General features: G+C 40.3%; 4 protein-coding genes across 8 annotated transcripts in view; 2 read left to right on the top strand and 2 right to left on the bottom strand.

The window, feature by feature from the left end:
• The window catches only part of LOC138618013 (inositol 1,4,5-triphosphate receptor associated 2-like), a 32,979-nt gene extending 28,404 nt beyond the window's left edge, over positions 1 to 4,575 (top strand). For all 4 annotated transcript variants that reach the window (XM_069693432.1, XM_069693433.1, XM_069693430.1 and 1 more), the window contains 3 exons: positions 351 to 473; positions 586 to 714; positions 2,209 to 4,575. In XM_069693432.1, coding sequence (XP_069549533.1) covers positions 351 to 473; positions 586 to 714; positions 2,209 to 2,371 — 415 coding nt within the window. In that variant the 3' untranslated portion in view covers positions 2,372 to 4,575. The remainder of the gene's footprint in view (positions 1 to 350; positions 474 to 585; positions 715 to 2,208) is intronic.
• A 189-nt stretch (positions 4,576 to 4,764) lies between these two features.
• Positions 4,765 to 7,017, top strand: lyve1a (lymphatic vessel endothelial hyaluronic receptor 1a). 2 transcript variants are annotated; one of them, XM_069693438.1, is made up of 6 exons: positions 4,765 to 4,962; positions 5,096 to 5,279; positions 5,366 to 5,505; positions 6,210 to 6,386; positions 6,553 to 6,625; positions 6,885 to 7,017. In XM_069693438.1, the coding sequence occupies exons 1-6, from the start codon at positions 4,875 to 4,877 to the stop codon at positions 7,015 to 7,017; spliced, it is 795 nt and encodes a 264-aa protein (XP_069549539.1). In that variant the 5' UTR covers positions 4,765 to 4,874. The 2 variants fall into 2 exon arrangements, with proteins under 2 accessions (XP_069549539.1, XP_069549538.1); XM_069693437.1 differs by having other exon boundaries at positions 4,896 to 5,279.
• A 122-nt stretch (positions 7,018 to 7,139) lies between these two features.
• ampd3a (adenosine monophosphate deaminase 3a) lies at positions 7,140 to 19,494 on the bottom strand. Its single transcript, XM_069693435.1, has 16 exons — positions 19,427 to 19,494; positions 19,012 to 19,088; positions 13,345 to 13,567; positions 13,001 to 13,181; positions 12,631 to 12,796; positions 12,324 to 12,543; positions 12,064 to 12,193; positions 11,562 to 11,756; positions 11,170 to 11,301; positions 10,928 to 11,091; positions 10,684 to 10,810; positions 10,284 to 10,447; positions 9,448 to 9,568; positions 8,333 to 8,506; positions 8,083 to 8,193; positions 7,140 to 7,959 (listed from the first exon to the last, which is right to left on the bottom strand). Exons 2-16 carry the CDS (start codon positions 19,067 to 19,069, stop codon positions 7,783 to 7,785), a joined length of 2,343 nt encoding a protein of 780 aa, XP_069549536.1. The 5' UTR covers positions 19,070 to 19,088; positions 19,427 to 19,494; the 3' UTR covers positions 7,140 to 7,782.
• A 2,430-nt stretch (positions 19,495 to 21,924) lies between these two features.
• On the bottom strand, positions 21,925 to 24,487 carry adma (adrenomedullin a). The gene is made up of 4 exons (XM_069693363.1): positions 24,384 to 24,487; positions 23,678 to 23,780; positions 23,404 to 23,529; positions 21,925 to 23,213 (listed from the first exon to the last, which is right to left on the bottom strand). Exons 2-4 carry the CDS (start codon positions 23,770 to 23,772, stop codon positions 22,910 to 22,912), a joined length of 525 nt encoding a protein of 174 aa, XP_069549464.1. The 5' UTR covers positions 23,773 to 23,780; positions 24,384 to 24,487; the 3' UTR covers positions 21,925 to 22,909.
• Between the last annotated feature and the right edge of the window lie 416 nt (positions 24,488 to 24,903).

The following is a 24,903-nucleotide window of genomic DNA, read 5'->3' as shown; positions in this document are numbered from 1 at the left end:
CCTGGTGCTTAATCTAAACATTAGTCAAAAAGTTTGACAAAGCCCAGGTACAAGGCTCCAATCATATTGTGATTCTTTAGTGAGCCTCAGTAGACCTCTCAAGTGTCTGAGCTAGATGTTCTGTGAGGGGAATGGAAATAACAAATGTTACTTTTTGTACTTTCCATGCTTCTGGTGGTGTCGGTAATTCACACCCCCAATCAGTCAGCACTGCAGCCTGTCCATTAAAAGACAAACCCACAGTGTTGTGATGGAACCGAACTGTGCACTGTTTAATAATGTCCACTGTGATAGTGGTGGTGGTGGTGGTGGCCAAGGCTGATTGTTCTTTCCTATCTGAAACAATGCAGTGGAAAGAGTGCGTCGGAGCAGGAAAGTGAGCCAGCCAAGCCTGCAGTGAACATGGAGGAGATCAGAGCCGAGATCAGAGCCGAGCTCAAGGCGAAGATCGAGGAGGAGTCGTACAATAAAGGGTGAGGCCTTCTCGCTCTTGTGCATCGTCATGTACACAAACAGACAATGATGACATTATTCGTGGTCATAAATCACCACATTTATTTGACGTCCTGAACATTTCAAATGCAGCTACCAAGAGGGAATGAAGCAATGCAAAGCACTTCAAGACGAGAAGCGAGAAGAGGAGAACGTGGCAGAGAAACTGCTGGAAATCAAAAATAAGGATGAAGAGAGCGGAAAGAAGCTGAAGAGCAGCAGGTAAACTGAATCTGCTCTGTAAAAAAAGAGAAATATGGAGCATTAACTGTATGTTCATCTTTGACAATAAGCACAGCAAATTCCCAGTATTCAAGTTACTTTTAAATGCAATACTTTACTCTCCAAACAGTATTTATCAGTCATCCTGCTTTTTTTGTGATTTTGCCCCCGTTTGCCCCATGATGATGCTGATCATCAGTTAAAGATACTCCCTCCCCCTCCCCCCATGTTTTCCATATTGGACACATGTGATCACATGTATGACACATGTTTACCACATGTTGCAACATATGATAACGTGGGGAACATAAGTGTAAAGGTTTTCACATAAGAATCTACACTGGCTTCGCAGATTACAAGGCAAGGCAAGTTTATTTGTAGAGCACATTTTAACAACAAGGGAATTCAAAGTGCTTCACATAAAACCATTAAAAGCATCAAAACATAAGGCAAAAGAAAAGGACATTTTAAAAAAATTAGGAACAATGATTAAAACATTAAAAACAGTGATTAAAACATTAAGCAAGCTAAAAATAGGATAGAAGTTTAAGACAGAAAATACAGTAGTAAAATACACAAATGCAAGAAATGAATCAACATCTTCAAATCAGGTTCAGTGAAAGGCAGAAAACAGAAAAGTCTTCACTCTTGGTCTTGATTTAAAGGACACCATGAAATGTTTCACATGAAACATGTGAAAGTCATGTGGGTTTTCTGTAAGGGCTGCTACTTTTTTTATATAAATCGTAAATAGAGGACACAACAACACAAACATTATAAATCATAGAGAAACTTTTTATATACTTATCAATGAATGGTAAAGCATATGACCTAAAGAAAAGGGGTGAAATGAAATTTTAAAAAGTAAAAGTGCGAGATTAATGCTCATACCAATAAATATGAATGATATCACAGTTTAAGTAAAAAAAAAATCAGTCTTCACATGGATCTGCCTTGACTTTTTTGTTTTATTAGTTTGCTGCCACAGTATATATTGAGATATATAAATATACATTATTTAAAGAAACTCGGATATCTTTTTATTTGAATGGAAATGACAGTTTCTCCACGTTCACTCACATTAGAAATGATCATTACATAGTTTGGCCTCGATGCTCCAGCCTCATCACTCTCTGCAGATGTTACTACATGGAGATATTAGGGTGCCTGCAGGTGGGTGCTGCGGTGGTGGTGAAGAGCAGCACAGTCGTCAATAGGGACGACTCTTCCGTCTCGGAAGAGATGGGAAATGTTGTCAGTTTAAATACACTGGGAGGGTATGTTAGACGATTATGGAGTTTGAGGCATGTCGCATGAAGCAGAGCAGAGCAGCTCCAGTTAACTGCTTTGAACTAGATTGCAAGAATCGCTCCGTTAGATTTTGACAGGAATAACATAAACCAATCAATCTTCTGCATACCACAATGTATAAAAGTGCTGCAATGCAACTGTCCAATGTGTACTGTGTACTGTATGAAGTTACTATCTTCACAGGAGGATGGAGGAATTCCTGGCTCTTCTTGGTCGGATTTGTCCCAAGATTTCCATGAGTCGACGGCTTCTCTTGATCTCCCTCACACTGTTTGTGGCGATGTGTGTGGTCATCAGTATTTTCACTTTCTTCAGTGACTACTACAACCGGCGTGAGGACACGTAAAGAGAGACAGGAACTTTGTGGTGAGACGCGATGGAGATCTTTGGACTGAGTGTAGCAGCACAAACAAAGAGCCCCACAACAGAATACCAGAGAGACCAGAGTCACCACGTCTCTGTCAGTTTACCATATCCTCACACTCGGACTCACTTGAATCACATGACCCTGACGCTCGAGGGTCAATGACGGTTTGGGAGGCTTTTTCATGGTGAACAGCCTTAAGTTATAATTTTCTTTAGAATGGAAAGTTTGTTTTCTGCAGCGAGAAATTAGATTTCTTTATAGGGACCAATTATATAGTGTGATGAAATATATATTTAATTAAATTAGATGCATATGTAATGATACATTCTGGTTCTGGTACTTTGGATGAAGAACATGGCACTTTCATTAAACGCCACAGTAGAAAAAGTGTATATTTATCTACACTCTAATGTTAAAGTATAATCTCTCAGATCCAATAGATAGTGAAGCCCATGAGATTTTGTATTCATATTTAAAGGTTGTTTTTATTTGTTGTTTAATTTCTATATAAACGATATTTAAAGACTAAACTATAAGCACATTCCAAAGTAGTTCCTTGAGTGCAATATCTTGCAGCTGATGGTTCTCGTTTGTGTCATGGATTGAGTGTTCAGAGCACTGACAGATTTTCCTCTTGTATGAGAGCACTGTTTAGATACCATGAGGCTTATCTTTATCTTCTTTGCACATGTGTGCCTGCCTGTGTTATTTGTTCTTTGTGGATTTTATGCTCAGCCACGTCACCTTTAAATAAAAGGTGCCTGAAAATATTCTGTAGTCATTTCATAGGGACAAAGGCGCTAGGAGTGAGCGGTGGATCTGACTTGATCTGATTGGAAACCCGATCCCGCCCACTGAAACCTAACTGCACTACAGGTCTGTCAATTAAGCAGACACACCCCCAAATACGAGGCTTTTTGAGGCCTAATATCTGAGTAATGACAGGATTATTTTCAGATAGACCGCTAGAAAACGAATAAGAAGGAGTGACTTTAGCTAACAACACCAAAATAACTTTATTGACAGTGTATTTAATAAGTAAAGAGAAATGGACGTCAATGGAGCCGGAGGTTTTTTGGAGCCAACCTCTAGTGGCCCTCGGTGGTACTGAAGTTTATGGCACTTCCACATTGGGCACATTTTTCAGACCAGGAAGCTACATCCACCTTTGTATACAGTCTATGGGTAAAGATTCTTAGTTTCAGGTGATTATACACTAATGAAAACATAATCAGGGATATTATAGTCAGTTTCTGCCAATAAATCCCCCTAAATCCCACACACTGCTCCTTTACTGTCTTCCAGCTGTCGCCTCATATTTAGTGTACAAACGGTCAGGAGACTCATCTCACTCTTTGCAAGAAAGAAAATTCAAACTCCAAAATGCTGAAATATTTCTCTGAATTAATTAATCAGATCCACATCAAAGACCTATTGACATGTCACTGTAGGAAAAACACAGGCGTAAATAACAAAACACAAAATATGTCTGAACTCTATTCAGCTGCCTCTGTTTCAGAGTGCTGTCTCACTCTCGTTTTGTCATGTTTTACTGAGACACTTGAGGGAACAGAGCCACTGTTAATGTTATTATGGTACGAGGCTTATCTTTAGTCGAAATGTCTGCTGTGAAAAAAAAAAAAATTCCCACCAAAAACCTCCTCTCATGTCTCAACACATCAAAATCTCAGGAAAACATTTGATGTTAATGTAATTAAACTCCATGATATCTTTATATGACCCCACAGACACACAAACCCCACCCCTAACGAGAAGTCAAATATACATATAAGAAGAGAATAATATCCTTTTCCATAGCTCCACATTGTCATTTATTATGCCCTCACCTCATTGACACCTTGCATCTGATAAAAAACACTGCTGCGTCCTCATCAGCAAAGGTGCCTGCGTCATTTCCTGTCGTCAGGGCATGTGGAGAGATGTTTTTGTGGAAGTGGGATGTCGTTGTTTGCCAAGGGCTCATCAGAGGACAGCAGAGATGATAAGCACACTCATGACTGAGTAATGCCCTGAGGGAGGAAGTCATCAGGACAGGTTGTCAGGAACAGTGAAAATCCCTTTATTCAAATGTACAACATCATTATTACTGTAAGCCTTTTATTAAATTACCCTCTGTATCTTTACATCCAATAAATGTCTTGCTCATTACTTGTTAAAGTCAAGGAACATTCCTGGAACATGTGTCCTCTGCATTTTACCTTTTATTGAATTTCTTTGTCTTTGTTGGCGTGTTATATCTCTTCGTCTCCTGGGCCGTGCTCCCAGAACATATGATGGCTCTTGATGTGACCTGTGCACAGTACTTCCTACTTCCTCTTCCTGCACTTTCTGGCACTGACATAGTCCACACATCCCAGTGAACAGAATCACCTCTATTTAACCGTGTCATCTGGCTGACAGACAAATAAACCCTGCAGCACTGGTCATCCTCGGCATTCATCCACCAGTACTCTGACCAGTCATGAATATCATCTGGCTTTGGATCACATCACTGTTGTCTATTACTTCAGTCTTCTCTGATCAAAATATCAACCTCAGCCGCATCAAAGGTAAGTAACTCCAGATGATTTGTAAATGTATATATGTCTACTGTACAGGCGCAGGAGTTGTTTTATCTTTACCAACATGGTAAAGTCCAGTTTACTGTACTAAATCTGAAATTGTTTCACATGCTGTTTCCAGTTTTCCCGGCAGTAAATGAAAGTGTTGCTGGAGTATTCCAAGTCAGCTACTTAAATGACCTCAACCAGCCTCAGTATGCCTTCAATGCCTCTGAAGCTCGAAGCCTCTGCTCGTTTCTTGGAGTGCACATTGCTTCAAAAGCACAAGTAGAGGTAGCTCTCACTAGAGGTTTAGAAACATGCAGGTAAGACCAGAGAAAAAAAGATGCATTATCACACTTCAGTGGGATCCAATGAAAAGTATCTGATGTCACTTTTTGTTTTGGTTTAGGTTTGGATGGATTGATGAACATTTTGCGGTCATTCCCCGCATCCAGGCACTTTCTAACTGTGGCCAAAACCAGACGGGCTTGGTGACATGGCGAGCCTCTGTAAGACAAAAGTTTGATGTGTTTTGCATCAGTGAATCAGGTATGACGCTTGTCATCTGCATTCTACTCTGTTGCTTTAAACTTCACATTAAGAGACAGAGAAATCAAGCATGCTGATCTTCAGGCCTTGATTTTCATTCTTTAAACAAAACAAAAAAAATCTGTTTATTTATATAATACATTTACACACAACATACGGTGACCAAAGTGCTGGACAACATCAGGCAGAATTAAAACAAATTAAAAAAAAACATAAAAAACTGAATCAAAAACACAAAATCAATAACCGTATTGTAAGATGTTAAACAATACCAAGCCAAAACAGAACCCACACACCAAAAAGATAAAAATATTATCTATTTATTCTTATAAAATAAGATAAAAAAATAATATTTTGGGCTTAATCTGGAAATCAGATTTTATTAACTCAGATTAATGTGAGCGAATTCTCCCCATGTAAACTTGGATTTGGATTTAGCTGTATTTTTGGGGGAATATCACACCTTTTCTTGTTAAAAAAAAAACTAAAATTTCTTGGAAAATTTTAAAGTAAAAATGCACCAGCGGAGAACATTTAAGGTTTGTTTAAACCTCCTCAATAATGTTTTTGTTTTCTGGACAGGAGTTTTTAGTATTTTCCCATACACATCATAATCAAATGGGAGGCAGCAACAAAGAAATGACTTACACTTTATAATGTATAACAATTATCTAATCGCTCATGGCCTTCCTGTACATGCACAGATGCAGCGACACAATTGGAGGATACAGCAAATGATAGCCCTCTGAGCAGCGGGTACTCCACAGGGCATCCTCCGCCTCCTTCTCAGACAACAGAGTCTTCCTCCTCCACTGATGAAACCGTAGTAACTGAGGCAGGGCCAGCCCGCTTTGTCGGCAGTGCAGAAGGCTCCGCCGGAGGTACAGTACGAGACTCCTTGTCGTGTTAGTTCGTACTGTGCAGGAAATAGAGCACAACCAGTAAAAGCAGAAACAACATGCAAGCAAAGACCTATTTTATCATAACTTCTTGGTTTGTTGTTTGATGTGACTAATGTATTTTCCCTCTTGTGTTTTATTGTCTCAGGAAAAACTGTACTCATCACCTGCACCTGCGCTCTTCTCCTAACCGCAACAATCATCCTCGCATACCTGAAACTGTGAGTGGCCTTCAATATAAAGATACAAAATGTAATGCTGAGGTCAGAAAAACAGATTTGTTGTTGGTTAAATTAAACTTTATAGACGTTAGGAGTGGGTGGAGATACACACACAGTAGCAAAGAATCTGACTGTGGGCTGTAGGTTGACTGCTAAAGCAAAGACTATTTCCTTCATGTTAAATTGCAGGTACTACATTACATCATTTTTCTTGTTTCTCTTGGCGCTTACTGTGATTTTATTTCTCTCTGTGAAAAAGGAGAAAGCGCTGCCTGAAGCAGGAGGACGAGTACATCCAGACAGAAGAGTGGACAGTTGTGAAGACTATTCAGGAAACCAAGAAAGCTGTTCAGGAAGATGAGAGGATAGAAGAGGGTGACAGTGCACATTAAACATTTTACTGATGAGATATTTTTGAAGACGCTCAAAAGCTCTGTTACATTATGAAAGTAATGTAACAGAATAGTTGTAAAGTTTATTGTTGCAAGTCATCTAATGTTATTAAATGGTGCATTTTATCCACTGGAGGGCAATGTTTGCATTACAATCCTTTTGACTTTTATTATCAGAACAGTGTTTCAGATCATAAACATGCTTGTAACAGTAACTTTTTGAGTACAATTTCAACCGCTTCAAAGTCTGTATCAGTTCAAACTTGGGTATCTCTCATGTCTTTCAAATACCAATATCCCCCCCCCAAAAAAAAAAAAAAATCACTGCAGCCTCCTAAATAAGAGACACAAGAAATGTCTCAGACTCTACTCATCTCTGTTATCCCAGGCATCTGTGCAGAACTCTCAATAACAAGTGCTCTTGTGTATGTGGTGTATACAGGTTCAAACAGCTGCTGTGACATACCCCCATCACAACATGGAGTGTAATGTACGATTGCTTATACATGGGGGTTTGTTAAATGACAAGCGTGTGAATTTATTTCACACGTCTGGCCCTCCGCAGCTTTAGTCTAAACCTTTAAAGACCAAAGTGCCATCAGTCATTCAGTCCTCATTTGACCAAACTCAGTATTGCTCTTTAACTGTTAACATATTGTATTTTTTACTCAATCATCATAGTCACTAAGTGGCACTTTTCAAAATGACAGTAAATGATATCTTGGAGGGCAGCATGCTTGCTTTCTGTCTCATGCGAGGTCCTTTTTATTCGCTCTGAGAATTCATAGCTTCGGACTTCACTGCATCTACTATGAAGCTAAGTTCATTGCACAGAGTCTCGTGTCTGTAGGCCATGCGGATCTGGGCGACGTTGGTCCGACGGATATCGTTCCCTTCGGGTCCATCTTTCAGATAGTTCGCTCCTATGAAGTGCTTCTTTTCCTTGAAAAGAATAATTAAACAAATTGTTGGAAGACAGGTGGAAGCAATGATGATTCAATTCAATGGAGATTTGTCGATGCTTGGTTTGACAGAACATTTTTAAATAGGGGCATGTCATGGTACCTCGTGGGACAATCCACTCTGTAGCACACTGTTTCTGGCTATTTCACACACATCACAGGTGCTGAGCTTCCAGAGCTGAGCTGCGATGGCGTACTCCTCCATCAGTGGTTCCTAGAATCAGGACACACAAACAATGAATACAAATCATTTACACTGGAGAACTAAATCCATCTAACCCACAGTATAACACTGAATTAAAGAATGATCCTGACACCCTGAACCATAGAAACGCTGTGTTTCATATTTGTACCTTGGTGTAGTGGAACTGCATGGGGTCGTCTGTGGACAGGGACACACACAGACCTTTGTGCAGGAACTCTCGGAGTGGATTTTTGGAGTATTCCAGGAAGAGGCTGTTGTTGCTGAGTGGCGACATTGCAATTGGCACCTGGGCCAGGTAGTACAGGTACTGCAGCACAGGGCTCTGAGGGAAGTATGAAAAAATAATAAAACTCTGGCTGTCAGATAAACATGTACAGTACAAAGAACCGGAAGGAAGCTCAGCTACTGATATAGATGTCAAATTCTTTCTCCTGATTGAAGAGTTATCATGTCTCCTTGCATAGGAGCATTTCATCTGTTAACATGCTATATACTGTACATGCTAGCTTCCGTTCTGTAGTGGTGATCTGTGTTTTGTCTGCAGGTCATAAATGAGACATTGTGTAATTAAAAACATTAAATGCAGTCCCAGGTTAGTTGTAATGACCACGACTGGATATTGCCTTATTATATTACAGCGTGTAGGTGTATGTCCACAATGTTGACACTTAGATACAGTAAAAGACAGTTTGATTATGAGTCCGAGGGTCAGCTGGATGAGGAGAGTTTTGCTGCTTCAATTAACAAAGAGGAAAATAATATATCTGTACAGTTTAGGTTGTAGATCAATATCAGCGAGTCCATGTCCTTGTCCTTTCTGGCAGTTTCTTTTGGAACACACTGTTCATCCACCAGATATTCAATACTTCAGATTCCCTCTCGTGTTATCAGGTGTTGTGTAATGAACCTCAGCGCAAACTGACACTCGGAAAGACACTGTGAAGGATGAAGCTAAAAAAAAAAAAAAAAAAAAAAACCTGTCTCAAACCAGCAAAGACTTGAAAACAGTCAGAATAAATTTTGTTTTGTTGTTGATTATGTTGCTTTTTGGCCTAAAACCAGTCGAAACAAGGATAAAGAGTAGCAGAGGATGAATGCAAACCTTGTCATATCATTGATCTCTGACTGGGTGTGAGACCACATGTTATCTCCTCTCTACTCTCTCAGGGATCCCTCTCTATCCGTATGGATTCTGCAGACGGCTTCTGAATGTCGTACTGTAACAGTAGGTCTGAAATGACCCCGTCAACCAATCCAACACACCTTCTTCAAGTTGAGTCCATGTGAGATGTTGTCAACGCTGAGAAAGGCAGAAACCAGATGAGTGATTGATCCAGCTTCTCCGCAATGAGGACGGAACTGGAAGGTACTCAGTCCTTGCTCTCTACAGAGGACACGTAGAGACATAATAACAAGTCAGTCAATGTAGGAGCAAATCACAGAACAGCGTTTTAGTCTGTTCATCACTGTATTCAGCATACTCAGAGTAGTTATCAGTACTACATGGTGAGTATTGAATTCATCAGCTATGAGTGTTCAGTACTTGCAAGCATGTTACTGTCCTGTGATTAATTCATCACTTTTTCCCCTGAGAGATCTACACGGTAAACTGTCCACTCAGTTCTGGACACACAAGACCAGGTCAGGTCCTATAATCAAGTCAAAAGATGGCCTCCATCAATCTCTCGGAGAAACTCTTCCTCCTTTAGGAAGCGTTTCTTTAAGTTGGAAGAAGGCCTTAGCTCCTATTCGTTTACCATTTGTCTGTTGCCTTGTTTTCTGACTGTCCTGTCATTGCAGATGCAGCCACTCCTACCATGTTTCGCACCAGTTAACAGCCGACCCTTTGCCACCTCCTCATCCCCCCTCCCTCCCACCTCCCGTTATCACTCAGCTCATCAGGCCCCTCCTGCTCAGATACTAGCTGTCTATCACTCATACCTCCACAATATTGTCTTTGTATGCTCACCAGAGCTTTCGATCATAATCAGCCTGATTTTACCTGCTCGCTTTGTCTTGTTTGCGTCACTTTGTCAGTCTCAGTGCATTTCAGGCTGCTTGTGGTGCTTTTGAATCTCTGTCTGAAATGTGACACTTACTTTCTGAGGTTGTTGAGGACCATGATGTTTGCATACATGTGGAAGATGTAGTAGCTGTAGGGGGGGTTGTCATCTCCAGTCCACTGCTCTGGCTTTGGGCTCCTGAAGGAGAACATGTGATCACTGTGTTTGGACTCGTCGTCCACGCTGTCAAAGCCTGACACCTGCATGCACAAAGAAAGGAAATCTGTCATTTTTCTGTTGGGATTGCTTTATGAAGTCCAGCAGGTTTTGAGGGTAAATTGTTATTTGTAATTTTGACAGAAACACTTGTTTCTACTTACAACGACCAAGTGTTTATATACTGCAGATAAATGCTAAATATTGGTAAATATAAAGTGTTATCAATTCAACGACATGATTTTTAACTTTGCTCCTACAAAAATACAATGCATCTTACATATTTGAGGAAAACGTGAAGTTCTTTGTGCTCCTGTGGGTTAACAGTGGCCTCAAAAAGAGGGAGGAAAATGTTCTCCAGCATCTTGGCAAAATTCGGTATCAGCTTCTTTGACTTAAAAATATCACTGAAACATAAAATAATATATTTTATAGTTCACAAAATTTTGCTTCTAAAGCTTAAAGCTTCTAAAATGAGAAGCTTTTTGTTAGTTTTTTGTTTTTTTTACAGATGTGACACTCACTATATCCTGGGCACTTGAATGATCCACCTCATGTTTGGAGAGTGTACTTTGTGTTGTATAAACCACTTCGACAGACTGTCCCACTCATCAGGAGAGCGTCCGTAGATGGACAGCCGTGGCTCTGCATGCTGATACTTACTCTCCTCCAGGTCATGGGCCACTTCCTATTAAAAGGTGAGAGGGAGGTGAGGGAGAGTGTGCCAAACTGTCTCGGTCCTGACTTAAAATGTATGACACGGTACCTTTATGATGCAAGCAAAGTACTCTCCATTAATGAGGTTGTCCCCTTTCAGAAAGATGTCCCGAAGCTCACTGGCTCCGACCGGGTTATACTTGGAATTGAACTGGTCAAACCGGTGGAATGTTTGTCTCCCCTTTAAATATGGTAAATTACAACATATGATTGTGAACACAGAACTATCAGTCATGAAAAAGTACTTGTCATAACAGTGAGCTAAAGTGATACAAATTAGAGGCAGCGATAGTGGAGGAATTGTAAGTATCAGAAACGCTACGGCATGAATTTATGCACTTAACCTGCTTGTTACATTCTGATCAAATGAAAAAGAATTGACAAACAAAATCTCAGAAAATTTAATAACTAAAACATGGTGGTATTTTCTTCTTTTCTTACAGCATGGACATCCAGAGAGTCCACAGTAAGGTCATAGGGGTCCATGCTGAGGTTACAGAAAACCTGCTGGAGGGTCAGCTTTTCTCCAGCCTTTTCCACAACGACACGATCCGCATCAGACTTATATGTTTTCTGGATGAAGGTCAGCAGGTGTTTCTGAGACATGCATGCAGCTGCATGAATATGTGTGTCCACCTGGGTGAATAGAAACCGTATGTTCAGCCTACTCAAATTTATTGTTTAAACAAGCACACATTTTTGGTGAAAATGTCAGTCTTTGCTGGGATTTCTTTTAGATCTCACTCTGGCCTGGTGATGGACACACACACACACACACACACACACACACACACACACACACACACACACACACACACACACACTTATTTTAATTGAAAATGCTTCCAAGTGTCTCTCATCCAATGATTTTATGTTAAGCCTCACAATTGTGGAGCTGTTACTGACTGACTGTTACTACTGGATTACACGCTACAACACTAACCTTCCTAACATTGTAGAAATCTCTGTGAGGGACACTTTTCAGTTCCTTTAGCTCAGCCATCTCATTGAGCATCTCATGGAGGTGGAACTTTGAACTCAAGAAATTTAGTCTTCTGTGACAGTAGGTCTTCCTGAAAATTAGAGTGGAACTCAGTTTATATGCTGAGTAACTCTGACTATTGTAATCAGCACCTGCATAGGTGGTAACAACCGGTTTTTCAACCAGAATTGCTGCGAAGTCTTTTTATTTTGGCAACTTACGTGGGTCCATCTGTAATCATTGCCAGCACGTGACTGAGGTCTATGGCGAAGGTCTCCAAGTCTGGGTAAGGAAGGTCAAGGGGTTGTTGTTTTCTGAGAGCCTCTGCATCATCATACACATTCACTATACCATCCTTCATCCTCAGTTCATAGTTCAGGTTCTCTGGGATGTTGTCCATGCTGTAGGGATCCTCCCCATCGACTGGACATGGGCACTGGTCTGGCAGCCACGACATTGTGTTGTTATTGTCATATAAATCACAATAAAACATCTTTTCAAACACCATAATACATATACACTTCATACCTGGCTGAACCTCGTCTTCCTCCTGCCATCTCATGTTCTCAGCACTGCGGAGGAACTTGCTTGTGGTTCTACAGAATCGGTGATAAGCTAGCTTTGAGTATTTCTCTCGAATAATTAGCGCTTTAAACAGACTTTTGGCTGCTTGTTCGTAGTCTTCCACTGTGATCTGAGAGGGGAATACACATTACACATAAATTCTGTCTCATCTAAGCCATTTGATAATTGTACAAATATTCCATGTTCTTTAACATGCTTTGAACATGACAATATTTGGATGGAAAGTTATTAAATAGATAACATACAGCTGTGAAAGCATTAATTTCTCTTACTTTGATGCCCTCAAGTTAATGCTTCCGGCCGTAGTACTTACTCCAGCACAATAATCACCACTAATAGTAACCCTCTGGTAATCAGGGCAGTTTTCTGGCACCGATGAGCAGGTGGAGCTGGGAGACAGGAACGGTGTCACTGACACTGAGCGTGTCCAGTCTGCATTGACCGGGATCTGCAGGGACATCGACTGGGAACGAATCATCTTGAAGCTTTTCTTCCTGAAACATTAGCAACACGATTGGCAGTTAGTGCAAAGATCATTGAGGCTGCGGTAAGTTTACCCAAAGTCTTGACATAATTATTTCTTTATTGGCATTAGGATCCTTTGTGACATGATACGACTGATGTGTGGTTCTGTTCCAGAGCAAGGGCAGAGCCTACCTCTTGGCACTCTCCACTGACTGTTGCTCTGCCAGCTCCTTAAGGAGCTCATGTTCCTGGGCTTGCTTGAGGCCAATTGGGCAGTCCTCAGGCAAGGTGAACATTGAGGAGGCATCCTTGTTGTCTTCTTCTTTTAACGCTGATGCATATACTTTCTCTACTAGCAGCTGCGTCTCCTCCTCCGCCTCACTCAGAGTTACCTTTGGGAATTGACGAGGCATGTCTGGAAGAAGGCAGAGGCTACGGTGAAGTGAAAGATAACGGTAACGTGTAATCATAGACAACACAGAGAACCTGCCCTCCTCATACAAACTTCACTTGCTCCAACCAGTTTGTACTGTTTGGTAAACAAGAGAATTGACTTGTGTACAGATTTGGGTGCAGGGCATCCAAGAACTGATTATGTAGGCACAAACGACAATAAAGAGGGGGAGTATGTCACTGTTTTTTTATAAAGTTGTTTCTCCTTAAAAAAAAAAAAAAAAAAAAAAATGTCAGTGCCACAAATAGGCCAAGACACAAGATTTTAAGGTTGTGAATGTGATGTAGTCACGTAATAATGCTTATTGTGATGGCCGCAGCCACTGATTTAAAAGTCGATGGCCCTCTGACATTCATACTTACTTCCTTTCTTTGTTTTATATTTGTACTTCATTTGTCCTAGTCTAGTTTATTTTGGGCTCAAGACCTTAACAGTAAAACAAATGACATGACATTATTCACCATAATAATAATAATCTATTTAGCCGTTTTTACAGCACATTCATCCCCTATTGTAGCACGTGAATGTAGTGACACGTTGTGAAGTCAACACGGTGTTTACCTAACGTTTTGAGGAACTGTCCTGTGGTGTAGTGACAGTGATACCTCTTTTGTTTCCAAATAGTCTGATCAGCAATGATCCCCATTGTGTTCTGTTGAGTGAGTTTGGTATGGTCAGTTGAGTTTCATTTAGTTGACCTCTTATTTTATATCTTTCTCATTTTAAGCAAAAACTTGTTTTAAAATGTGCTCCAGCTGTAAAGTCTATTATTATCATCAAATGGCTGTATAGAGATGCTGAAATATAAGCACTAGCCAGGCCTGTGGAACATTCATGCAATCACCACTATATTTAAAGCTGGAAGCATTTTGAATTGGGCACTGGTTTAATGACATTAAAAATATATATATATATATATATATATTTGAGCAATCCAGATTTGGGACCCTTTCATATGAATGCCTGACTTCCTGAATTATTCTTGACATTATATTATAGTGGCAGTCTCCTCCTCCTGTTTTAACAACGGTACACTACCCTGTTTACAGTCATTCATAAGGCTCACAGACCCATACAGTACAGCAGCTCTGTCAGGCAGATAGCTGCTCGTGGAAGGAGGTGACCTGGATGAACCGACCGGGTCTTGTTGATATTCTTAGTGATACAGGGTACATTTTGATCACTTCAGTGCTGAAGCAACAACAGAGAGAGGCCACGTTGCACGGTGTAATCTAAGTCCGTGTTCCGCTCTGCCAGGCTGCTTCCAGGAAGCTTATCATTCCGGACACACAACACTAACCCGACGACAGCTGTGTGCACCACCGATGTGGAGCTTTATGGGCCCATGTGCACACTGTGGGAAGAGAGCATGACGCTGTATCGATTGGGAGTTGATGGCCTCCATCCTCTTACCTAAATCATTTCAATAGAGCCAGTACTTTTATTTCTTATTTTGCTTTTTCACCAGTGTGCGCGCACACGCACACATACAGAAAAAAAAAATCCTTTAAATAAAACGGACTAACGCCATGAGTTGGACCAGACCGGACCGAACCAGACCGGACCAAACCAGACTGGACCAAACCAGACTGGACCGGATCAGACCGGACCAAACCAGACTGGACCAGACCAGACTGGACCAGACCAGACCATCAGACCAGACCGGATCAGACCAGGATCAGACCAGACCGGATCGGATCGCAGCACTCACTTCTAGCGGTTAACTCAGACTGCATGTAAACGTCAACTGCAGCTTTTCGTTGTGAATGAAGTTAGATAGTCGTAGTTTTAAACCAAACAGCGTTGGCTAAGTTAACCACAGCATTAACATATATTATAATAATGTATAATAAAATAAAACGTGATGCTAAAATGATACTTGTCGTCGCTAGCTGCTGACCTGGAGTCGTAGCTCTGGTTTTCCGCCGAACATGTTTCATCCTGCCAAACTTCTGCCCCTGATAAGTTTATTTCAGGAGCTCTGACAGCCGTTCGGGTTTATTAGTCTATATAAAATCTTAATTTTTTTTTTTTTTTTTTAGCAGAGACTGTATTTAGTAGAAGTCTTCTCTTCTGAGGTCGGCTAACTTTAATTTTGTTTTCTCTTAGCTTGTAGCAGTATTTGGCGGTAACCATGGCAACAAAGACAGTTTCACGTGGCTGTAAACATGGCTGGGATGAAGACTTTTTTCAAAAACTATGAGCATGATGTCCAAATACTCTTGCACCCAGGTGAAGCCTCACATTTTAGCTGTTTTTTTTTTTTCCCAATTAAATAAAATTGTATTTAAATGATGCCAAATCAAAACATAGGTAAGGTCATAGTAAGGTCAACACCTTATAATGCAACTCAGAGATATCATGACAAGGTCCTGAGGCCCATTGTCGTGCAATTTATTCACCACCATTGCCTCATTTGGTGTTACATGTGGCAAGATTAACAACATAGATGCATCACACTCAGAGGCAGGTACTAATTCAAAAACAAGCTTTACTTACAAACTATGGCAATACAAGACTCAAGGAACATAAAATCCAGAGGACCAGGCATAAGGAAAAGAAGTCTTCAAACAGGAGAGGATAGGATGGCGCTCTAACAACCTAAATGCTTGGGGAATGGGGATAATGCAGCCTAACCTGACAGATTGGTCAGAGCCGTTGCAGGTGAGGCAGATTGGGAACTGAAAGCAGGTGAGGTGGGCGTGACAAGCTAGAGACGGCTCTGAGAGTGACTGGGGCTGAGGACCTCTGGTGGGGGCTGAAAAGTCAAAAATCATGACAATTTTGCAGCATAATTACATGGCCCGATGTTGCCCAAGGGTCTGTGCAAAATTCCTGAAGGCTGACAACATCTTAGTTATTGCATGGCCTGTGTGTTTGGGATACTTGGGATTGGCGTTTATAACGGCAGTGTGTTTGAATTCCTGGCAGTATCCAACAACTTCACAGCCGATGAGGAGTGGACCAGCACTCAGCAGGCCAAAGTCAACAATCTGAACACCTCTTTGCGAAGGCGATGTGTCGCAATCCATGAGGCAAATGGTGGTTACACCAGATACACACTGGCTTTCTGCCCCTTTTCCCTTAAGAAAAAAAGTAATATCTTTAGCTGTGGGAAATTGTGCCTAATATTGAAAAAGAAAAAAAAAAATCAAGATAAAACTGCACTTTGCAGAGTGGCCTTTTATTGTGACAGCATCTGGATGTGACACCTGTTAGGTGGATGGATTATTTTGGCAAAGGTGAAGTGATTATTAACATAGATTTAAATACATTTTTAAACAAAATTTTAGATATGAACTTTTGTGTGCATACAATAAGTCCTGGATCTTTTACTTGAACTCGTGAAAAATGGGATTGAAAACAGAATCTAGACTCTTTTTGGGTGTAAGTTTGCTACTGGTCAACTTCTTTCTATTGATCATGTGCCTTGAATTATAGCAGATATGCAGTGAGAATAGCCTATACTGTACTATAAGTTGACTTAACAACCAATTGGCTTGTTGTGCTTACCTTCAGTGATGCTCATAGCCATGTCTGAGGGTGTTGTCTTCTTAAATTGGACTCAGAGAAGCACTCCACAGATTTAGTGGTATCTCAGAAGATTCTGTCGGCAATCTGTGACTCTATGGTGGTACACAACTAGTTTTGTTTTCCTGACTGCCCATCTCTCTATTTTAAGGAGCTAACGGCATCATGTTGACAGAGGTACTAATCCTGAGAATATGTCAAAACTGGCTGTCGACAAAGAGAAGGGCCTCGGTCAGAGTAGATGCAGCTTGCTGTTCTACTTTTCTCTCTCAGAGACTCAGGCACAAACACATAGCGCTCCGTCACTCACCTACATACAGTACACTGTGCACACAGAGGGGGAGAGAAGAAAAAACACTACTTCTGTGGCAAAGAGGCATCCCATCAGCTAGTTGTCACAGTTGCCCTTTTTAGTCACTAATTCACGCGCTGCTGTGTTATTTTCTTAAGCAGTTTAAGAATAATGCAAGTGTTTGCCTGTTTATTGTCATTCTTACTGTTCTCTCCTTCATTAGTATTTTATCTGGTTTCTGACCTGTTTTTTTTTTTGTCTGTGCACAATCTGAAAATTAGGCCACACGATACGATGTTATCACAGCACTTAAGTCATGATACAATGCTGTTGTGATTTTAAACATTTTGCGATATGCATTGCATTATTGTAAAAACATGTATTATATTTTTCAATCACTTGCTGTCACTGCACTGTAACAAAGTATAAAACTCAGTCAGTAAAATGATGTTCATACTGTGGGATTCGGGTGCTGTTTAACCAGCGGTTAATAAATGAATATAATAATGGCCTTGCTTAGCTTACTCCCACCATGATCCAAATATTTGGTGGAAGATGGATGGACATTATAATAATGTATGTATAATAATACATGATTTCCTCCTGATTCTCCCAGAATCAACAAATTCTTTGACTATGACTGAATTAAGTTTTTTTTTAAGGTTTTGCTAAACTTTACCAACCAGGCAATGTTTTATATCAGCTTATTTTAAGATAGATAGCCGCAGTATGGCAGTAAGTCAAAAGTACATGCTCCATCTCTGCACGCTTAAATTTCCCAGTGAAGCCATATTTTAATCTTTTAAAATAGATGTAGCTATAAGCACAAATTGCTGTTTACTTCCTCTCGACTTTTGCAGTTTTCACATTTAGGAAACAGATCCTTTAATCATTATGCTGACTCAATATTTGCAATATGAAGATGACAATAAATATGAATGCCCTTGCTAATTTTCCACCCCATACTGTAGTGTGATCAGTCAATCCCTAATAGCATGAATGTTTCTCAGCCTATATTGGGAGCTCTCCAACACTGCACTACAGTAACACTATATAAAAATATTTCATTCAACATTACAGGAGCCTTTAGATTATCTGGTTTAGGAAACAGTGCTATGGTGTAGGTCTGCACAGAGCAATATTAGGTACTAATGTCAGGAGTATCTTAATGGTGCTCATTCTAGGTTGAGCTAATGTGGGTTTAAGCACCCTTGTGCTTGTGGGTCTGCTTAAATGCTCTGTCATGTGGAAATTTTGAGCTGACCATATATCATCTCCATGGTTACTTTAGAGAATAAGGATCATCATTCATTATTTCCCACTCCCTTTGTAAATCCCATAAGAGGCGTCATGAGGCCATTACTGGACCACTCAAAGCCCTATCGGAAAGTCTTGCTATATTCTGCTGCTTTTATCTTGTCTTTTCTGTCTTCTCTCAGACACCCCCGTGCTGTTATTGGCTGAGCCCCCTGGTCGGCTCTTTGTCAAAGTCATATCAGAGAAAAAGGTCAACAACACAAGAGAAAGCCATTTACCACATTACAGAGTGATAGTGATGAGAGAGGTAAAGAAAGAAGCTCACTCTTTCCCAAGCAAGGACTTGACTGCTGCTTTAAAAGAGGCGTGTCTCCTCTTCTCATCTTTCTTAATATCCAGGGCCTAGAGAAGAGTAAAGACAAAAAGCAAAGGAAGTGCACTCACCCATGAATGCAAACCAACCTCCCTTGCAGATATATTTTTAAATGCATGTCTGATACAGTAGGTCTAGATGTGTAATTTTTGATATTGTAACGATGGATAGGTTTAAATATTGATACACATAAGGTTACACAGTTTCAAAGTCACGGCACATCAGAACTATAAATAACAAGAAAGGTAGAGACATTTGATTGGATATTTGAAGACAGAAAGATACTTAAAGTGATGTTTTCCTCCCATTGTCGGTGATCAGTAGTTATCACTGGTCCTACATTATTATGTCAAATAAGTCCACTCACCTCTTTAGACTCCGCTGTCTCTGAAGTGTATACAGACTGTGCACAAGTTCCCTAAGAGAAACATCTACGTCATGCTGTCGTCTTCTTGTGGAGAGAGTATTTGAAATATCATCCACAGCCCTTTAGCTCACATCACTCCATCTTTAACTCTTTCATGACCACAGTGTGGCACAAGGACAACAGCTGAAATCAAATACTGAAGTCCACCATCATGGTCACTTTGTTGCTTTTCCAGCTACTAAAGAAGGCTGTGGTAATTATGTTCAATGTGGGTTACCATGTAAATCATTCATGTTTTTCCTGCTTTCTCTCTTCTTTCTTGGAGGCTAACCATGTCCTCTTGTGGTGGTTTTGTTCCTTTGCAGGACACTTTGCTCAGCTGTAGCATGAGCAGACTAGAAAGTAATTAGAGCAATGTATAGGTTGCATTGATTAGATAAACAATGAATGTGCAAATAATACAACAGTTTTCACTAACAAGACTAATGTTTTGAAGCCTAAAACCCTGCTCTCACTTTTATATCTGTACTTATAGGTCCTCAACACAGCACAATTGCAGTGCATTCACCCAGATTTACCTCCACGATGGTCACGATCAAGGCAAGAGTAAGTGTCTCTGTTATTTCATGCATTATGTGTACTTTGCAGAGGAACTAAAATTCCAGACTGTCAGTAGCGTCTTCACACTATTTTCTCTGATACCCTTTCAGAGCAGAATAGGCAGCCTTGCAGTACATCATGGTATACTGCACAACTGCATCAGAAAAGGACCCAGATTTACTGCTGTGGCATTAAGAAGCTGGGGGCCCACAGTCCCTGATTTAGCCTGACAGTGTTTGAGATTATGAGGCTAATCCTCTCAGCTCAGGTTATCAGGGTATTTTAGAGTTGGCTTTAGAGGCCTGACTCTTACTCCTGCGCCAGTATCCATTTCTCCTCTCCTCTCTTCTCCTCTCCTCTCCTCTCCTCTCCACTGTGTTTTTTTTTTACCATCGTTTTGTTACCTGGGTTTTTTGTGTTTTTTGTGTTTTTATTTTTTTTATAGAAACTTGAATTCCATTGAAATTGTATGAACACATGCAATTTAATCAGCCACTAGATGGCATATTTGTTTTTGTTTTAGATTTGTTAGTGACCTCATGCCATTTAGTCATTTGTGGAGCAGGTCTCATTTTATTGACATTTGGTATCTGCTATATTTGATGTGGATTGAATTTGGGTTATACTCTCTTTTCTCTATGAAACTGTTCCTACTCACGATATAGAATGAGCGTGAAGCAGTATTTGCTTACTGTGTATTTTAAGATGAAGATAAGTTTTAATAAGTATTCATTAATTATGAGCAAATGTTATATAATTATTTTAAAGCACTTGATAGAAAGCTGAGCTGACAAGCAGAACTTAAATTTGTAACCCAGCAAACTAATTCAATGAATATTTCTCACTTATCATTGTTTGTGCTTTTATATATAAAAAAAAAACAACAACACATAAATCCGGCTGTCAAATTTACATGAATTGGTTATACCAAGAACAAAACTGCAACATTGTGTTGTTTTACCCATCCAAGCTCTCTAGATGGCAATAGAGAACACATAATTACAGTTCTGACCTTCACTTTGTTTCTGTATAACCTGCTCACAATCATTACAGCAGTTTGAACAGCTGTAATTGGCATTTCTGGTGAATTAAAACCAAAGCAGAAACAGCCTCCAGTCAATAGCTCAAATTACAAGTAGTGTTACTAAGGATCTTTAAATAGATACAAAGTGTTGTGAGCTTTACAATGGCCTAAAGTCATACATAATTTTGTTCTGTTACAGGCATATCTTTCTTTTCTTTTTTTTATCAACTAATTAACAGTGTCAAACAATTACTAGATTACTTTAATCTGGTTAGTTTGACTTTATACCGTTTAGTTACCTGTTTTTATCTATTGTCGTATTTATGTGTGAAAAAAGTTTACATTTCATTGTAAACTCTGCTCCATATGTTTCAGGTGGTGTGGAAAGAAGGGGTGTTAATGTGTGAAGTGAGTAGATCAGCAGTATTTTAGTGCTGTTTAGTCCTGGGTGTGCTTAAATGTGAGGGCTTTGTTGAAGTAGGTTTTTTCTCTCTTTTTTTTGTGATACTCTCGCAGGAATGTTAGACCGGAACCCCCTGCATCAGATCTCTGGTGCCCTAACCAGCTCCCATTGAATACAGATGGAGCGAAAGCCTGATGGCTTTAGGGCTGCTCTGTTGTGTGTGATGAGCCAAATATGAGCTGAACCTAGCCGGAATGCGCCTGGCACCTTGTCTGCCCATTTTTGGGGGGTGGGAGGTGGAGGGAGTCATAACTAGGGGAATGTAGTTTGAGGAGGGGAGACTCTAATGAGAACCTGAAATCACTTAACAGAGACCAGGTGCTTTGTGTCTTGCTGCTCAGTGTGCCGCAGACAATGGAACGCCACTTTCAATTTACTAGAGCCACGAAGAAAGGAGGTCTAAACGAAGTCTAGATTTTGTATGCAAAATGTTTATTGAATGACAATGTTATTGCTTCGACACAAATAAAATAGAACACATTTACAAATATATAATATACTTATAAAACAGATATCCTATTACCACAGTTTGCAAAAGAATAATGACAAATAGCTACAATGCCCATATATATTTTTTCTTCCTGTACAAAAATAGTTCTATCTGCATAAGTACTTTAATGTAACCTCTATATAATATTTAAATAAAGGAATTCATATATACACATAACTGTAATAAAAACAAATATAGATTGCACATGTTTTTGTACAAACAACATTTTCAAGTATATTTCAATCCATTGTGGATTGGCACAAATCTCACAGAATCTAAGGCATTTTCCCTTATACAGTGTCCAAAACTTGATATAAACTGAGAGCGTCACAGCTCTGTAGCCTCATACTATACTATGTCACATCATGTTTGGCATTGTTATGAAGATGTCTTTTCCTGATGATTCATTTGACTTTAAGTCCAAATGGAAAAGTGCAAACAAGTACTGACAGTCTGATGGAACCTTATGGTAAAATCCTTGGAGGATAGCCCTTATCAAAGTCCTGACCATGAGGAATACATGTATAAAGTCCCAGAATGTTAGAGGAGAGTTCCCTCTTTAAGCCAGAGGATGTGTCCCCTTTGCCAGGTATTTGCACTCTTCCTTTCCCTCTGCCAAGCAGAGAGCAGCACCGGTAGTTTGCTCCACACTGTGCCATCCAGTGTCTGTAAGCCAGCTGCAGTTGTTTGCAAGCTCTACATCGCTGAGCTGCAAAGATCAGTCTCTAGAGAAACTCAGCCACAGCCAGTCTTCCTCTGACTCAGTCCTCATGCCTGGAACAAATGTGCTGGAGAATACTTGGCTGGAGTCTGAGGCATTTTGAGAATTTAAGAACAGAGCAGTAAGGACACTAACTCTGAGTTACTCCCTCGCTTTTGTTCCCAACTCCACTTGCAAAGTCCCGCTCATGTCCGTCTGAGGAGAGCCTCAAGCTTGTGAATTTGTGAGTCAGTTGTGCTCCACACAGGCCTAAGCCTGCCCTGCTCTAGCCCCAGTGTGACTCTGTGCACTGGGAGAGATCGACGCCTCCGGCCGTATCCCTGTGGCTTGATCTTGTCAATAGGGGCACTCCCGATATTCAACTTGTTGTTGAGTATGTGCAGCCGGTGTGCCAGGTCGTGTATTGTGCAGGTGCCCAGCGAACAACCTTGTCTTCTTGACTGGTTGCCTGAATATTTAGACCTCTTGGTTCGCACATTGATGTCAGTGCTGGAGAACAAAAGGAGAGGACATTAATCCACACTGTTCATTCCTGAGTTGTAAATGACTTAAATATGCACTTCTCAAAATTGTGTTCCCTTTTAATGACAAGCATAATGCATTTAAATGTAAAAAGGTATATGATAATCAATTGGAGACAGTTTATAGATTTTCAGGATTGTGTCATTAAGTATCTTACCTGGAATGTGGCAGCAAAGTATCCCTGGTATCTTCTGGTCTGACAAAGTGCTCAGACTCTGCCGTCCTCTCCACTGATACACTGTCAAGATCCCGTCGCCGTCTGCTCCCTAGCCATATGCTCAGCCTATTAGTGGAGAAAAAAAATACTCCATTAATCTTAGGCAGATAATGCAGTAGACAGATAACTGCTGTCTCAGACTTAATAGACTATCACACCTTGTATCAGGTGAAAACATTTTGACTATTAGATGAGTCACTCCTCAGAAACTCACCTTTTTTTCAACTCGGGATTAACTTCAAGTTCCACACAGTGTGCTACTGTTGCCAGTAGACAGCAATAGAGGAAAGACTGGAAGATCAGTTTCATCTTGACTCCTGTGGAGAGTAGAGAAAACATTTGATAGTTAAATATTTATGCTAAAAAGTAATATTTAACAATTTTTCTACCCTCCTTCTTGCATGTAAAATTCCTTCATACAGTATTCGCTCAAGTGCCACAATTGTGCTTGCTTGCACAAGAGTCCAAAAGCCAAGTTATTTGCACATATCATTCATTTATTTAAAAAGTTAAGTTAAGGTCAGATTTTGCTCCGCTAAGTAAACCTACAACCATGCTTTGGGCTGCTGGCCAGTAATGTGAAGGACACAGCCTGTCAATGACGGGTCCAAAATAGGCTCAGCTCAGTCAAACAAAAACTAGAAGGTTTTTCAACTTAGCCACCTGATTAAAAAGTGCAAAACACAGCAAAATGACTTGCTACTAATATATGATGCACTGCCTCTGTTGGATGCTTTACACCTTGAAGGGAATTCCTTCACAGCCGCACACATTAAGAGCTGAACAGCTTATATAACCAGACAGATACCCTGTCCTTGTGTCTACACTTGTGCCCTGACCTCGAAAAAGCATGGATAAAGCCATCAGCTGGGTACACAGCAAATCACAGCCATGTCATCTTTAAAAGAGAGTGCACATACCTGGTATTCTCTGACAATCAGATTGGATGAGAAAGCTCTTCTTGTAGAGTCAGCTGTAAAAGAGTACTCCACAGGTTTCTTGAAATTGCCACTGGTTCTGTAAGGCAGCTGTGTCACTCTGCTAATAGTTCCTACACACCAGACAGGGAGCCTTTATACAGAAGGTGGGAGGGGCTCATTGACTGACACACACAGTCTCTCATCCTTTTCCCCCCACCCCATCCAGTGCATTTCTGCTGTGTGCTTCATGTAGTACAATAATAAGTAAAAATATTTTCAAGTAAAATGTGAAGGAAGTGATTGTTTTAGAGCTCACAGAATAAATGCACTGCTGCCAGTGTATTGTGTTTTTATGATTTCACTGAGAGATAGCAAAAACTTTTTTACACCTCAGTTTAAAATGTTTAAATGCTCATAAAAGATTGTTTGTCTTTTTTTACACTATTTGTATATAATGGAAACAAATAGATGGTCATCAGTTGTGTAAGTCAATTACTACACTCGTCCCTGTAAGGGTACA

This window comes from Brachyistius frenatus, unplaced genomic scaffold (genome assembly GCF_029030835.1).
Source record: "Brachyistius frenatus isolate BFR_SWC_R1_liver_20210118 unplaced genomic scaffold, ASM2903083v1 Contig_15, whole genome shotgun sequence".
Classification (NCBI taxonomy): Eukaryota; Metazoa; Chordata; class Actinopteri; family Embiotocidae; genus Brachyistius; species Brachyistius frenatus.
This window is presented reverse-complemented; position numbering and strand designations above follow the sequence as displayed.

Excerpts from the sequence above, each read along its gene's own strand:
- adma (XM_069693363.1), bottom strand. The coding sequence starts at position 23,772 with ATGAAACTGATCTTCCAGTCTTTCCTCTATTGCTGTCTACTGGCAACA. Across the intron at positions 23,530-23,677 it reads AATCCCGAGTTGAAAAAAAG|GCTGAGCATATGGCTAGGGA; the intron begins GTGAGTTTCTGA and ends CTCCACTAATAG. Across the intron at positions 23,214-23,403 it reads ACTTTGCTGCCACATTCCAG|CACTGACATCAATGTGCGAA; the intron begins GTAAGATACTTA and ends TTTGTTCTCCAG.
- lyve1a (XM_069693437.1), top strand. The coding sequence starts at position 4,996 with ATGTCTACTGTACAGGCGCAGGAGTTGTTTTATCTTTACCAACATGGT. Across the intron at positions 5,280-5,365 it reads AGAGGTTTAGAAACATGCAG|GTTTGGATGGATTGATGAAC; the intron begins GTAAGACCAGAG and ends GTTTTGGTTTAG. Across the intron at positions 6,626-6,884 it reads ATCCTCGCATACCTGAAACT|GAGAAAGCGCTGCCTGAAGC; the intron begins GTGAGTGGCCTT and ends TCTGTGAAAAAG.
- ampd3a (XM_069693435.1), bottom strand. The coding sequence starts at position 19,069 with ATGAGAAGAGGAGACACGCCTCTTTTAAAGCAGCAGTCAAGTCCTTGC. Across the intron at positions 12,797-13,000 it reads GTGGTGATTATTGTGCTGGA|ATCACAGTGGAAGACTACGA; the intron begins GTAAGTACTACG and ends TTCCCCTCTCAG. Across the intron at positions 10,448-10,683 it reads TTCACGTTTTCCTCAAATAT|GTGTCAGGCTTTGACAGCGT; the intron begins GTAAGATGCATT and ends TTGTGCATGCAG.